General features: G+C 42.0%; 1 protein-coding gene across 2 annotated transcripts in view; it reads right to left on the bottom strand.

Annotated features, from left to right (window-relative positions):
* The window catches only part of PER3 (period circadian regulator 3), a 60,075-nt gene that overhangs the window by 6,848 nt on the left and 39,552 nt on the right, over nucleotides 1-13,675 (bottom strand). For both annotated transcript variants that reach the window (XM_075550611.1, XM_075550617.1), the window contains 4 exons: nucleotides 13,445-13,618; nucleotides 5,698-5,940; nucleotides 4,563-5,215; nucleotides 1,461-1,572 (listed from right to left, as the gene is read on the bottom strand). In XM_075550611.1, coding sequence (XP_075406726.1) covers nucleotides 1,461-1,572; nucleotides 4,563-5,215; nucleotides 5,698-5,940; nucleotides 13,445-13,618 — 1,182 coding nt within the window. The remainder of the gene's footprint in view (nucleotides 1-1,460; nucleotides 1,573-4,562; nucleotides 5,216-5,697; nucleotides 5,941-13,444; nucleotides 13,619-13,675) is intronic.

The following is a 13,675-nucleotide window of genomic DNA, read 5'->3' as shown; positions in this document are numbered from 1 at the left end:
ATTTGATGGATGCAGATAAAGAGAAATAAAGCGCATTAAATGTTGATACTAGATAAGAAAAAAGGTCTCAAATCAATGATCCAAATTTGTATCTTGAGAAATAAGAAAAAGAACAAATAAAGCTCAAAGTAATCATTAAAATGATAATAAATGATTACAGTATAAATAAAAGAAAACACATCAATTAAGCCAAAGCTGATTTTCTGCCAAGTTACTAAAGTTAATGATAAACTCACAACCAGATTGTAGATTCTGCAGACATTTGAGAGTCTAAGGGAGAAATGCATACGGGTGTAGTATAAACAACTTGATACCAATACATTTGGTAACTTACATGAAATGCACAAACTTCTCAAAAAATATACATTGTCAAAGATCACTCCAAATCTATTAAAGATATTAAACTTGCTATAAACCTTCCCATGAAGAAAATTCCATGGCTTTAATACGGAATTCTGCTACACATTTAAAGAAGATAGAATATCAATGCAATACAAACTCTTCAAGAATATAGAAGAGAAAGGTACAGCTCATGATCCATATTTTGAAACCAGCATTATCCTGATAAAAAAATTACAAAAAAATATGGATCAATATTACTTAGGCATTACAACTAATAATTTTAATGGCTAAGAAATGTGAACAGATACTCTATCACAGAAGAAATATGGATGGCAAATACATACATCAGAAGATAACATCATCAGTGGAGAGGCAAATACAAATTAATATTCCAATGAGGTATCATTGCACATGCACTGGTGCAAATGGAAACGAGGGACAAGGCCAGCAGGTGCTGCAAACTGCGGTTCTCCTACACGGCTGTTGGGGATGCAAGGGATACCCCCTGTGGGGAGATTAAGGTTAAGCATACACTTCGCATATGACCTACCAATGTCATTCTTAGTAATTTACTCAAGGGAAATAAAAATATATTTATAACAGGCCCCAAACTGGGGAAAACCCCAATATTTTTACCCAGTGATTAGTGGATATCCATCCAGTGTAATTCTGTTCAGCAACAAAAAAGAATAAACTACCAAACCACAGTAATAGTAACGAGCCTCGATAGTTCTACTGGAAGAATCCAGACACAAAAGACAGCTTACTGATGGCCCAAACTGTATGGAATTATAGAAAAAGCAAAACTGAAAAGTGACAAAAACCAAATTAGTAGCTTCCAGGGCAGGGAAATGCCTACAAGAGTCACAAGTAAATTCTTAGGGACAGCAGAATGTTCTCTATCATGACTGTGGTGGTGGTTACACTAATCGATACACAGCAGAACTCTTGTTTAGTACACCTGAACCTGGTGAATCTGATTTTACACAAGTTATACTCCAACACAGGAAGGACCGAATTCTTTACTCTATGCCAGCGCCCAAAGCAGGTAGTGCAAACCCATTTTACAGTGATTCCCTGGCAACAGAGCGTAAAGGATTCGTGGCACGGATCACTACCTGATGCTGCAGAACTGGGTCCAGAGGGACAATGCTTAGGAAATGACACAGTGGACAGCTCCCTGGCTGGGGAGTGGCTCTTCTTATTCCCAAGGTTGCCTAAAACATGGGGCTAGAAAGGAGAGAAGAATAGACATTGTATCTTAACATTTCAAGTACATTACAAAGTAGCATAATAGACCTAAAAGTTCATGTTAAGCAGAACAGACTTTACAAATTGAAGAAGTAAAACAACTTTAGCCTGTCCCCAGGGATATTGTCAACCTCCTTTGCAATTAGCAGTAAACGTGCTACAGGTGTTTGAGCACCTACACACACCAGGCACGATGTTGTTGTGTTGTTACCCTGTTTCCCCCAAAATAGGACAGTGTCTTATATTAATTTTTGCTCCCAAAGATGCGCTAGGTCTTATTTTCAGGAGATATCTTATTTTTCCATGAAGAAGAATACAGTACACATTTATTGTTTACTGTTTTATTAAAAGAGACCTCGCACTTCCTGTCTGCTCCGGCTGCGCTGCGGCCAACAGTGAGCTGTGCTGTGGTGCTCGCCTCTACAGTGCAGAGTCATGCTAGCTTCAAGGGCCTTATTTTCGGGGAGGTCTTATTTTGGGGGACTGGCTTATAGTTCAGTGAGAGGAAAAACCGTAGGTAGGTCTTACTTTCGGGGAGACCCGGTAGGTGCTGTGAAGCAGCTCTAAATCGTAGGGACACTAGAAACAGAACGACACTCTTTGGTTCTGCATTCTCCTCACAGTCCTTACTCTGCTTGTGCCCACTGTCACCGCCACTGTTATCAATCCAACTCTGAAAGCTGGACAAGGAATACAAAAGACTGAAGAATTACTGCATTTTGGTTATGGTGTCGTTAAAGATACTGACTACAAGAATGAACAAATTTGTCTTGGAGGAAGCACAGTCCGAATGTGCCTGAGAAACGAGCATGGTGAGACACTGTCTCCCTGACTTTGGACATGCTATCACCAGGAGGGCCCAGTCCTTGGTAAGAGATGTCATGCTCAGGATACTCACTGCCATCACGTCAATTCTGGACTTGCATAGGACAGAGTAGAATGGCCCTGTGAATTGTTGAGACTGTAACTCTCTACAGGAGTAGAACACCCCGCCCCTTTGTTCTGTGGAGCACCTGGTGCTTTCAGAGGGCCGGCCTTGTGGTTAGCAGCCCAATGCGGAACCACTACCCACAGGGGCTTATGGGGTCACTGTGCATCAGAATCTAGTCCATGGCAGCGAGTAGAAGAGAGTTATCAGTGAAAAGGATGAAGAAGCGAAAGATACTATAGAGATTTGAACTTTTCCCCTTTTGGCCACTCACCAAGGATCTCCTGAATAATTTCTATGTTCTAAGCCCCGGTGGTTTAGTGGTTACACATTGTGAACTGCTACGAACTGCAAGGTCAGCACTCTGAAACTGCCAGCTGCTCTGTGATTTGGAGAAACCCAGGCTTTCTAATCCTGTCAAGAGTTACAGTCTTGGAACCCCCAGGGGCAGTTCTACCCTGCCCTATAGGTGGTTATGAAGCGGATCCACTCACTGAAAGTAATTTTAGCTTTGGTTCAGAAGTGCTATTCTAAATACCGCGGATACAATAATGACCAAAACAAAGTTCTGGTGATTGTGGAGTTTGTAGCAGTGGGGAATGACACAAGTATTTTTCTTTACTTAACCCAATGTAACAATCCTTAAGTATTAATCATGTCTACGTTGGCAGCTCCCCTAATAGGCAGCAGAACTGGTATTTGAACCCAAGGTCTTAGTGCAGAGCCCAGTTTTTCTCACTCCAGTCACTGACTTTAGTAACTGCACTCATGACAGGCTTTCAAAAACGGCGGATTGTCTGGCTCTAGATCATTAGATGTTGATCGCCTGTTGAAGGGGACATTATTCTTGGAGGGAAAGATCAATGAAAGTTCACCCTCTTCCAGGCCCGTTCAACTAAACGGAACTTCATATCCCAAAGCTAAACCTCGTAAATAAATCTGAGAGTGTCTTTTTAGGGGAAGATAGGAAAAGCTAAAGGAAACGGACCTTTTGGTTTTGTTTTTGCAGTGACATGTCTAGCTGTGACTCGGCAAACCTCCTATTTTCTGATCATGATACTGAGAGTGGGCCCTGTCTCGCCTGTAAACAGGTTATGAATGAGGCGCTGCCACTGAGGTATGACTCAGCCTTAGCAAAAAAATCCAGTCTCTAAATCCTGTCTAATCAATATGGCTTCTTTTCATCTTGCCAGATCATAAATGCAGTTCTAAGTCAGAACATACATGTTACGTATACTAAACATAACACCTGGATATCAAACAATCAAGGGGGGCCGAGGGAAGTCCAGGTTCACTTCTGGAGAAACTTCACCAAGGACCTGTTCTGGATTTTGCTGTGTCCCCAATCCTGTGGATGTTATCCCACCTTTTGGGAACGGGGCTTCCTTTGCTATGCTAATGAGGCCCTATCAGGGTAGGGTGTGTCCCAACCCAACAGCAGCAGAGCTATAAACTGAGCAGAGCAGACCAGGGAGAAGCACAATGAGGAAAGACAGATGCACCCCAAAGAGTGCCGAGGGAGGAGCAGCGGGGTTGGAGAAGCTGAAAAAGACCTACCCCGCAAGTCCACAAAGAGGGCCTTCCCCAGAGCAGATGGCTCCCAAACTGTGAGGGAACAAACTTCCGCTCCTTAAATCCCTCTCAGCACTTTTAAAGCAGCACTAGCAAACTAAGACTGTATGTAACAAACCAGGACCTAATAGATTCTCTTATTCCTGCTCTCTAAACGTAGTTGTCAGGTAGACAGTTTCCAATGTTCACCTAAAGCAGTGTTTCTCAAAGTACACCCACACCCCTTTGGGCCAGGGGTGCTGGAGTGCTCCAGGGGGTTGCAAAAGCAGACACCTACAGTTGATCCTGGATTACAGGCCACAGGTACACGTGGGAGCCTATGATCTAAAAGCAAAGTTTCCCGCCCCAGTCACACAGCCGCAGTCCAGATTCCCCACTGAGGTGCAGTGTTCTGCACCAGGAGGCAAGCCTTAGTTATAAAAAGAGGACCTGTGCTTATTTTCTTGTGTTAAAACCCAGCATCACTTACACACTCGGCTTCTGGGCAAACGTCCCTTTTCATCTGAGGTGGCGATGCTGATGTGGGCCCGTCTTCCTGCAGTAAGTCCAACGGCAGCGGGGAACTGTTCCAGGAGCTGATAAATGGGTGTATGGCACAGTTGGCCTCCCTCCTCCTACAGTGGCTGGCTGAAGGTGGCGTTTCCAAGTCCAGAGCCACGGGTAGGATGCAGGGTGGTGTGTTCAGGAAGCCCGCTGTTCCCAGGAATGGATAAGGAGAGAATGATGGGGGTAACAGGGGACAGGCAAAGGGGTCATGCAGGAAAACAGTCATAGATGTGTCCAAGTAAGGAACCAGCTCACTGGGTGCAGGAGGCCGGGGCAGACAGGGCAGCGCAGTTCCTGAGGCTGCACATGTTCCTCCCAGAGCAGCCACTGCTGGGAGGGAACACGATGGCGCGAGGTAAAGAGCCTGGCTGGGAATCACCACTGCGGACAAGCCAGGGATGGGTGGTGGGGAGACCCTGGGAGGGCACCAGGGCTGTGCGTTCTGCATGCCTTCTCTGAAGTGAGGACAGATGTGGGCAGCGGAGTGGCTGCTGTCCGAGGACACAGGCAGCTTCTTCCGTTTGGTCTTTCCCTTCCTGCACCCGGCCGATTTGGTCTGCTTAGAAGGAGAATCTCCTGGAAGGATACAGATGTAGATACGATGGAAAATGGAATTCCCAAAAGAAGAGAACGTCACGTACCGTCATGTTCCAATTAAACCCCTGAGGGACACAAAGAGGTAACACACCCAGCGGCTAACGGAAAGGCTGGTGGTTTGAGTCCACCCAAAGGTGCCTTGAAAGAAAGGCCTGGTGACTCCCTTTCAAAACACCAGCCACTGAAAATCCTATGGAGGAGGAACCAGCAACTAGTTACAAGTAGATCACCAAAGAATAAGCATTTTCCCAATCGGCGACAGCTATGGCAAAGGTAGCTCTAAAACAGTGACCAATATCCTGGAAATTTGTTGCTAGAAAGCACCCTTATTTCAGTTTCTCTGAGTTTCTTACCAGCAAAACGTCCATTCTTTACTGAGCATCTCCCAGTGTGTACATGAGATTTGTAAAATCAACAGCTATGATGACAAATGAGACTTTATTAAAAAAATATGCAACTACCTGGAACACATGGGAATGTTGCTTTGCCTCTGCTTTCTTGCTGAAGATAGGCGCTTAAGGGTGAGGACAGGATCTTTTCACAGAATTCATCAACATAGTTTTGTTCTTCCTTTTGTGTGTGGGCTGATAAGACAGCCTTCGTGAGTCCCACAGGTTTAAATTCTTCTGAGGTCGGTGAAGCTGGCTGTGGGTTCAAGGTCCAGGGCTCAAAAGTCAAGGAAACTTCTTCTGCTGCAGCCACATCTGTTGCCATGGGAAAGGATGGCTTCAATTTTAGTTCTTATTTATCTTTACAGACTTACCTGTATTTCAACGAACACAACAATTATTATGCCAAATGGAAAAGAAGAGCTACCATCAGCCTAACATCTAAGTTGACTTATTTTTCTGCATTTCTTTATACTTCTTGTACAAATGTATGTTTTTACAGAGCTGCAATAATCAATAAACATATTTAAATAAAGCTTGCTTTTTTGTAAACATCTTTTCTCTCTCTGAACATTTCTTCAACCCATTTCTTCCATCTTCAAGTTGCAGTTTTAAAAGGCAGTATGTCCACCTGATTTAAAAGAATCAACAAATACTAAATACATAACTATTTAGCAATTTCACTCTATGTCCATCTACCATCTGCCAAGTTCTCATTCACTCCTTCGACAAAAATCCTTTTTTTACCCTGCCGTTTTTGTTTGTTTAATCATTCTATTGGGAGCTCTTACAGCTATCATAACATTCCATAGTTCAATCACAGGAAGTGGTGTTGTACAATTGTTACCGCAGTCAGTTTCAGAACATTCTCTTTCTTCTTGAATTCTTTGATATCAGCTTCTCTTTACTCCCTCCCTCCCCCACTCTCTGCCCCAGGAGCCAACATACATATACACATATATGCATCCATTCATTCATTTACGGACGCACCTTACTCCATCCAGTATATCCATTCACGTACAGCTCTGTTGTTCGCTCCACCCGAATGGGGTCACAGAGCCATCACTGCTATCAGCGCCCCTTTTCACTCCTTCCCCTCCCCCTTCCTTCCGGTTCCCTCAGGGAACTATTACTTATTTTACTATTTCTGAAGGGTCATCTATCTTGGCTTTCATTTATGAACCAACTTAATTGCATAAATGAACATATGCAAGTCTAACATGATTAATGAGGTAAAACAAATAAAAACCATACATAGTAAGGGTAGATAATATAAAAAAACTAGAGGATAGTTTATGTGTTTCATCACTGCTATGCCACGCCCTGGAATTTATCATCTCTTCTCTGTGGCCTGAGAGGCACTGTCCAATTACCTTGCAGGTGGGTTTTGGGTAACCACTACCTCCTCACCCCTTCACATGGATTTGGTTGCTTGTTTCTGAACTTCTGATACTTTTACCCGTCGACACCTCGTGATCACAGAGACTGGTGTGCTTCTTCCATGTGGGCTTAGGTGCTTCCCTGCTAGATAGCCCTGCTTCTTTGACATGGCAGTTACATAATCTCCTGTCAGCTTAAGCAGAGGTGGAATCTAGCTTTCTGGGAACTCCTATCTTCCTCCTTGGAGGCGGGACACACACACTCTCTCTGCTTCACGTTCCTGTTGACAAGTGACATGGAGCCACACTGATAGCAGCCAAGCACTGGAGATGCTTCCACCACCACTGGATCCACTAGACTTTCCACCCACAGTCCTGTGATCTTCCTGTATTTGGCATCATTGCATGCGTTGTGTGAGTATGAAGAGGTATTTATAGACTGGTATTGGGCATATGGGTGAATATCAGACTTATGGACTTGATCTGGACTGGGCTGGGATGTTTTCTTAATATACAATTATTCTTTGATATAAAGCTCTCTCTTATGCACATGAGTGTCTCTGGATTTGTTTCTCTAGTCAACCCAGACTAACACATTTGACTGCAAGCCTTTAAAGCCCCAGACACTGTATATTTTAATAGCCAGGCACCATCAGCTTTCTTCACATTTGCTTATGCACCCATTTTGTCTTCAGCAATTTTGTCAAGAAGGGGAATTTCATACAATGCCACATTATTAGAACAAACAGTTCTTGTACTGAGGTAAGATTTATGTAGAGGCCCAAAGTCCATTTGCTTCCTTATTGCATTTGCAGACATATATAAACAAACACACCTATATTTAAATGTTTATATATTTACATAAATATACACCTGTATTTACATATTTTTGTTTCTTCTTTTTTCCTTTTCCTGTCTCCTGCCCCACTATCATGTTTATCCATCGTTTGTCTCTCAGTAATTGTTCTCATACAATCCTGTCGATCAAACATTTCTCTTGAGCATGTTTTATTGCAGCTGGGGTGGAAGTTGACACAGCACATTATTTTCCCGTTCAAATTTTTATACATTTTGTAGTGTGACAGGCACAATACCCTCAAAGTAACCTTGCTTTTCTATTTCCTCTCTGGGTTTTCCATTTTTATTCTTCCTTCTTTCCTGTCACTTCCTGTCATCTGATCTTGTTTTTTGGTCAATACATTTGAACACATATAGCTGACTTGCTGAGGAGGACTTTCTTCACTAGTGTTGTTATGCCCTATATAGGCCTATTTTATGACTAAAAGAATCTGTGAGGGTGTAGATGTTGGTTCAGTTCTAGGTTTTAAGAGTGTCTAAGGGCCAAAATCTTAGGGTTTATCAATATTTATCAGAATAGTATGTCTGGTTTTTCTTTTTTACAATTTTGAAGTTTGTCCATTTTTTCCTATTCCATTCAGATTCTTGTATAGTGATACCACTGAAAGCTGTAACTGGTAAATGGTACCACTGTAAGTGGCAACTGGCCACAATCTTCTGTGCCACCCTCAACTGTTCTTAAGTTTGAGCCCATTGGTGTAGCCAGTAAATGCATAAATGCATAAATCCTCAAAAGGTCCAGGTATTCTGGCAGGGGTCAGGCACACCCAGGGATAAATATGGCAGCCAACTAAAAAGGAGAGGGTTAAAAAAAGGCCATGAGTAGGGAGGGGAACAGCACTACCCACCCATGGGGAGGGTACTGTTTATGTCTCCACAGGAAAGGGAGAGAGGGACCAGACCTCAAGCTGGTGTGCCAAGACTTGAAGGCAACATACCAGCATCAAGCAGCAAACCTACAGAGGTCTATGGGGTTGGGCCCAATCCCAGCTACTTGGACCCCTCCCCAGAAGAGTGCACTACAGGGAACAGCACTGAAGATACAGCTCAAGGAGAGCAGCGGGTCTCCTCAGAACACATTGGAGCAAACTAAGAGGGAAGGAGAGAGAGAGTGGACTGAATCCTGGCCCACCAAACCCCGAGGACAATATTCCTGCTCAAAGCACAGCCAATGCAGAGAGAGAACCATATGGCCAGTCCCACTACAAGCTATGGCATCCCCTCACTGACCCATAGTGCTATGGGGTCAACACTAGAGACAATGCAGGAACTATGCCCGGCCTGACTCCCAAACTCCTGGGCAAAACATGAAGGGAGTGCAACAGAGCAGCAAGGGGACCAATGCAATGATGTCCCCGAGGAATCCCCAAAATGGACTTCAGGGGCAGAGCTTGACACCTCAGCAGACTCGATCAGAAAAAATTCAGAAAGGTCAACAGACAGACCTAGAACTACTTATAGTCCCCCCCCACCATGTCTATCTATGTAAGATAGACAGGATAAACATTCCTGAAGAGAATACAATGGAACTGATGGTTCCGGGGGTAACATGGGTGAGCGGGAGGCAGGGGAAAGATAGCGGGGTGTCAACAAACCCAGGAACAAGGGAACAACAAGTGATCTAAAATCGATGGTGAGGAGGATGTAGAATGCCTGGTGGGGTTTGATCAAGTGCAATGCAGCTGAAGTATTATGAAGGTCAAACATGATAGTGGGATAAGAGGAAAGTAAAAGGAAATAGAGGAAAGAACTAGGAGGCAAAGGACATTTATAGAGGTATAAATATGGAATGTAGATATGTAAACATACTTATCTATAGGGATAGGGACATAGATCTATGTACATATACTTAGATGTTAAGTATTAAGGTAGCAGATGGACATTGGGCCTCTACCAAGTACACCCTCAATGCAAGAACACTTTGTTCTAATAACCTGGCTCACCCTTCCAGACACAATTGCTGAAGACAAAATGGGTGCATAAGCAAATGTGGTTAAAAAAAAAAAAGCTGATGGTGCCCGGCAATCAAAAGATATAGTGTCTGGGGTCTTAAAGATTTGAAGATAAACAAGCAGCCATCTAGCAGGGAGGCAACAAAGCACACCAGCCTGTGTGATCATGAGGTGTCAACAGGAACAGGCATCAGAAAATCCAAAACAAACAATCATAATGATGTAAATGAGGGGGTGCAGAGTGGAGACCCAAAGCCCATATGTAGATAATTGGATATCCCCTCACAGAAGGGTCACAAGGAAGGGACGAGCCAGTCAGGGTGCACAATAGCACCGATGAAACATACAACACATTCCTCTAGTTCTTTAAGGCTTGCCCCCCCCACCCCATTATCATGACCCTAGTTCTACCTTACAAATCTGACTAGACCAGAGCATGTACACTGGTACAGAGAAGAGCTCTTGACACAGGGAATCCAGGACAGATAAACCCTCCAGGAACAGTAATGGGAGTAGCTATACCATGAGGGTAGGGTGGAAGTGGGAGGAGAAAGGGGAAACCGATTGCAATGATTGACATATAACACCCCCACCCACCCAGGATTGCTGAACAACATAAAAATGGGTGAAGGGAGACATTAGATGATGTGAGATATGAAAATAATAATAATTTATCAAGGGTTCATGAGGGTGGAAGGGTAGGGAAGGGAGGGAAAAAATGAGGAACTGATACCAAGGACTTAAGTAGAAAGAAAATGTTTTGAAAATGATGATGGCAACATAGGTACAATTGTGCTTGACACTGAATGTACGGATTTTTATAAGAGCTGTAAGAACCCCAATAAAGTGATTAATTAAAAAATATTTTTGCACATAAAAAAGAACATCCTACATTAAGAAAAGAAAAGGTCTGAAAATAGAGGAAAGAGAAGACATATATGTATGTCAGAGAGACTCTGCGCCTTGCTCTTGAATGTAAAGATGCTACAGAAAGTGGGAGAAATGATGATGGGAGAGAGCTGAACAGAAATTCTCAAAGGTCGGTAGAAATGACAAAGTATTGTAATGAAACATGCAAAGACCCGGAGTTAGAAAACCAAAAAAGAACAACATGCTCGGCACACCTCAAGCTGAAAGAACAGCGGGGAAAAAGTCAAGCCCCAGCTGCAATATCGAAGAATTCTATGGGTAAAATATTGAACAATGGAGCAAGCATTAAAAGATGGAAAAACTAAGCAGAAGCACAGTAGCCCCCAAAATTGTCTTACATGAAACCATTTTAAGAGGTGTCATATATGATCAAGAACTGATGGTACTGAAGACAGAAAAGTCCAAGCTGTCCTGAAGGCATAAGTAAGAACTAAGACTACAAGAAAGGACTGAATACCAACTGAAATGTTTCAACAAACCGCTGTAGTTCTGGAAGCACTCATTAATCTATGTCAAGAAATTTAGACAACAGCTATCTGGCCAACTAACTAGAAGAGAGCCATATTTTTGCCAATTTCCGAAGAAAGTGACTCAGTAGAACATGGGGATTATTAAAAATACTACCACATGTAAGTAATATTTTGCTGAAGATAATTTTAAAATGGTTAACAGCAGTGTGTCGGCAGAGAGCTGCCAGAAATTCAAGGCAGATTCAGAAAAGGATTTAGCGTGAAGGATATCACTGCTGACATTATATGGATCTTGGTTAAAAAAGAGAATGCCAGAAAAATGTTTCCTTGCGTTTCATTAACTCTGCAAAGACACTGGCATGGATCACAACAAACTCTATGTAAGAACATTGTACACAAAGAGTCAGTCATTTGAACAGAACAAGGGGATGCTTCACGGTTTAAGGTCAGGAAAGGATTTCGTCATACTTTACTCAATCTGCACTCTGAGCAAATTATCTGAGAAGTGGCACTGTCTGAACAATGCAGCACCAGGATTAGAGGAAGGGTCTCTTTAACAGTGTGTGACATGTAGATGACACAAGCTTGCTTATTGATGAAGATCAAAGAATACAGTGTTCATTTTGGATTGTAACTCATGGTACAGAAAACAAAAATCCTCAAAAGTGGACCAATAGGTAAGTTCGTAATAAATGAGCAAAGATTGAAATTATCAAGAATTTGATTTCACTTAGATCCATAATCAATGTTCATGAAAACATCAGTCAAGAAATCAGATATCAACAACCACAAAAAATCAGGTGACATGTTTCAGTGGGCAAATCTGCACTGCTCCTGAGATGATAGCTATTTTGTTGTTTTGATCTACATCTGTTTACAAACAGCTAATAATTATAAGCATTTCTTCATGTATTTTTTGGCCACCTGAATGTCTTCAGTAAAACATAAATTCATATCCTTAGCACATTATTCATGTGGATTATTTATCCTTTTTCTCATCAAGGTCTTGAAGTTTTCTACAAACTTTAGAGATTAGTTCTCTGTTAGATATTCCAGTGCCAAAATGTGTTTCCCAGTCTGCAGATATTCTTTTTAATCTTTTGGAGAAGCCCCTTGATATGTATTTGCATTTAATTTTTAGGAAGTCCAGTAGTCTAGTTTATCGTCTGTTGTTTGTACATTTTAAATTATGTCTGCTAGTCTAATTATGCCATTAGGGACTCTTAAGTTAGCCAGTATTTTTTCTTTCATGATTTTTTTAGATTGAGGTTGAATACTTAGGCCTTTGAACTATCTTGAGTTAGTTTTTATATATGGTGGAGGTATAGACCAGTTTCATTTTTCTGCAAATGGACATTTCCATTTTGCCAGTGCTATTTATTGAAGAGGCTGTCTCCCCTATTTAATGGAATGAATCTGTTCTTTTTATTTTCTTACATGAGGGGACTTCAAAATTTTGTGGGAAAATTTTATCATGTATTAATTCCATTTACATGAACTTTTTGAAGTCTCCCTTATGCAGTTCACAATATATAGCCAAGTAAACAGATTAAAAATACTTTGGCTAAATTTAAAAAGAAAAGGTATTTAAAATTCAGCAGACATGAGGTACCTTCAAACAGTTTATGAAAAAACTCCATTATCTTTTTAAACTTCCTCTGATCATAGTTGAGGGGTGGGAATGGCCTTACTATATCAGACAAGAGAATATGGTAAACTCAATCACAGTAACTAGGTCAAAATGTGATACCTGATCATTTGATCTCCCTTTTGACCCATTTTAAATTTGTTTTAGTTTTTAATACTTCCTGCTTCTTCCTTGATTGGAATGTTTTCTCTGATTTATTTTGTTATTGCTGTTGATAGTTTGTTTCTAAATGTTTTCCAAGATGGATTGAACTATAGGCAGTGGCTGGATTTGGGGTTTCTTGAGGGCATGGGGTAGGTGGGAGGAGGCTGGAGGAAAATGAGGAGCGAATAACAAACACAAGATAAAAGAAAATGTTCTGAAATTGACTGTAGGGATGTTTGTACAACTCTTTCCTACAACTAAACTATGGAAGTGTATGATACGTGAACCATGTCAATAAAAGTGTATGAAAAATTCTATTATCTTTTAACTCCATTTCTCACACACTTTTTGACGCTCCTTTCACAGACGTAGTATTAGTGACACTCAGTTTCTACTTGAAGCTAAATAGACTTTACAAGTGGAAGGTGCACGTGGTACCTGGCTCAGGTGGTGGGACGTGGACAGTGGTGCTGCTGTAACTGCACTGACTTGTGCTCGACACCAAGCTCAGGGCCTTCGTGGAGCGGGTCCAAGGAATCCCTTCCTGGGCATCTGCAGACTGTCCAGTTGCTACGATTTCTGATTCAGGTCTGATGTGGATCTGAGGAACAGCTGGTAATATAAGAGAAACCGTGAGTGAAAAGAAGTTACCCAAAAGCTTTTGTAACT

Source organism: Tenrec ecaudatus, chromosome 1 (assembly GCF_050624435.1).
Source record: "Tenrec ecaudatus isolate mTenEca1 chromosome 1, mTenEca1.hap1, whole genome shotgun sequence".
NCBI lineage: Eukaryota > Metazoa > Chordata > Mammalia > Afrosoricida > Tenrecidae > Tenrec > Tenrec ecaudatus.
The sequence above is the reverse complement of the archived record's forward strand: the minus strand, read 5'-3'. Positions and strand labels throughout refer to the sequence as shown.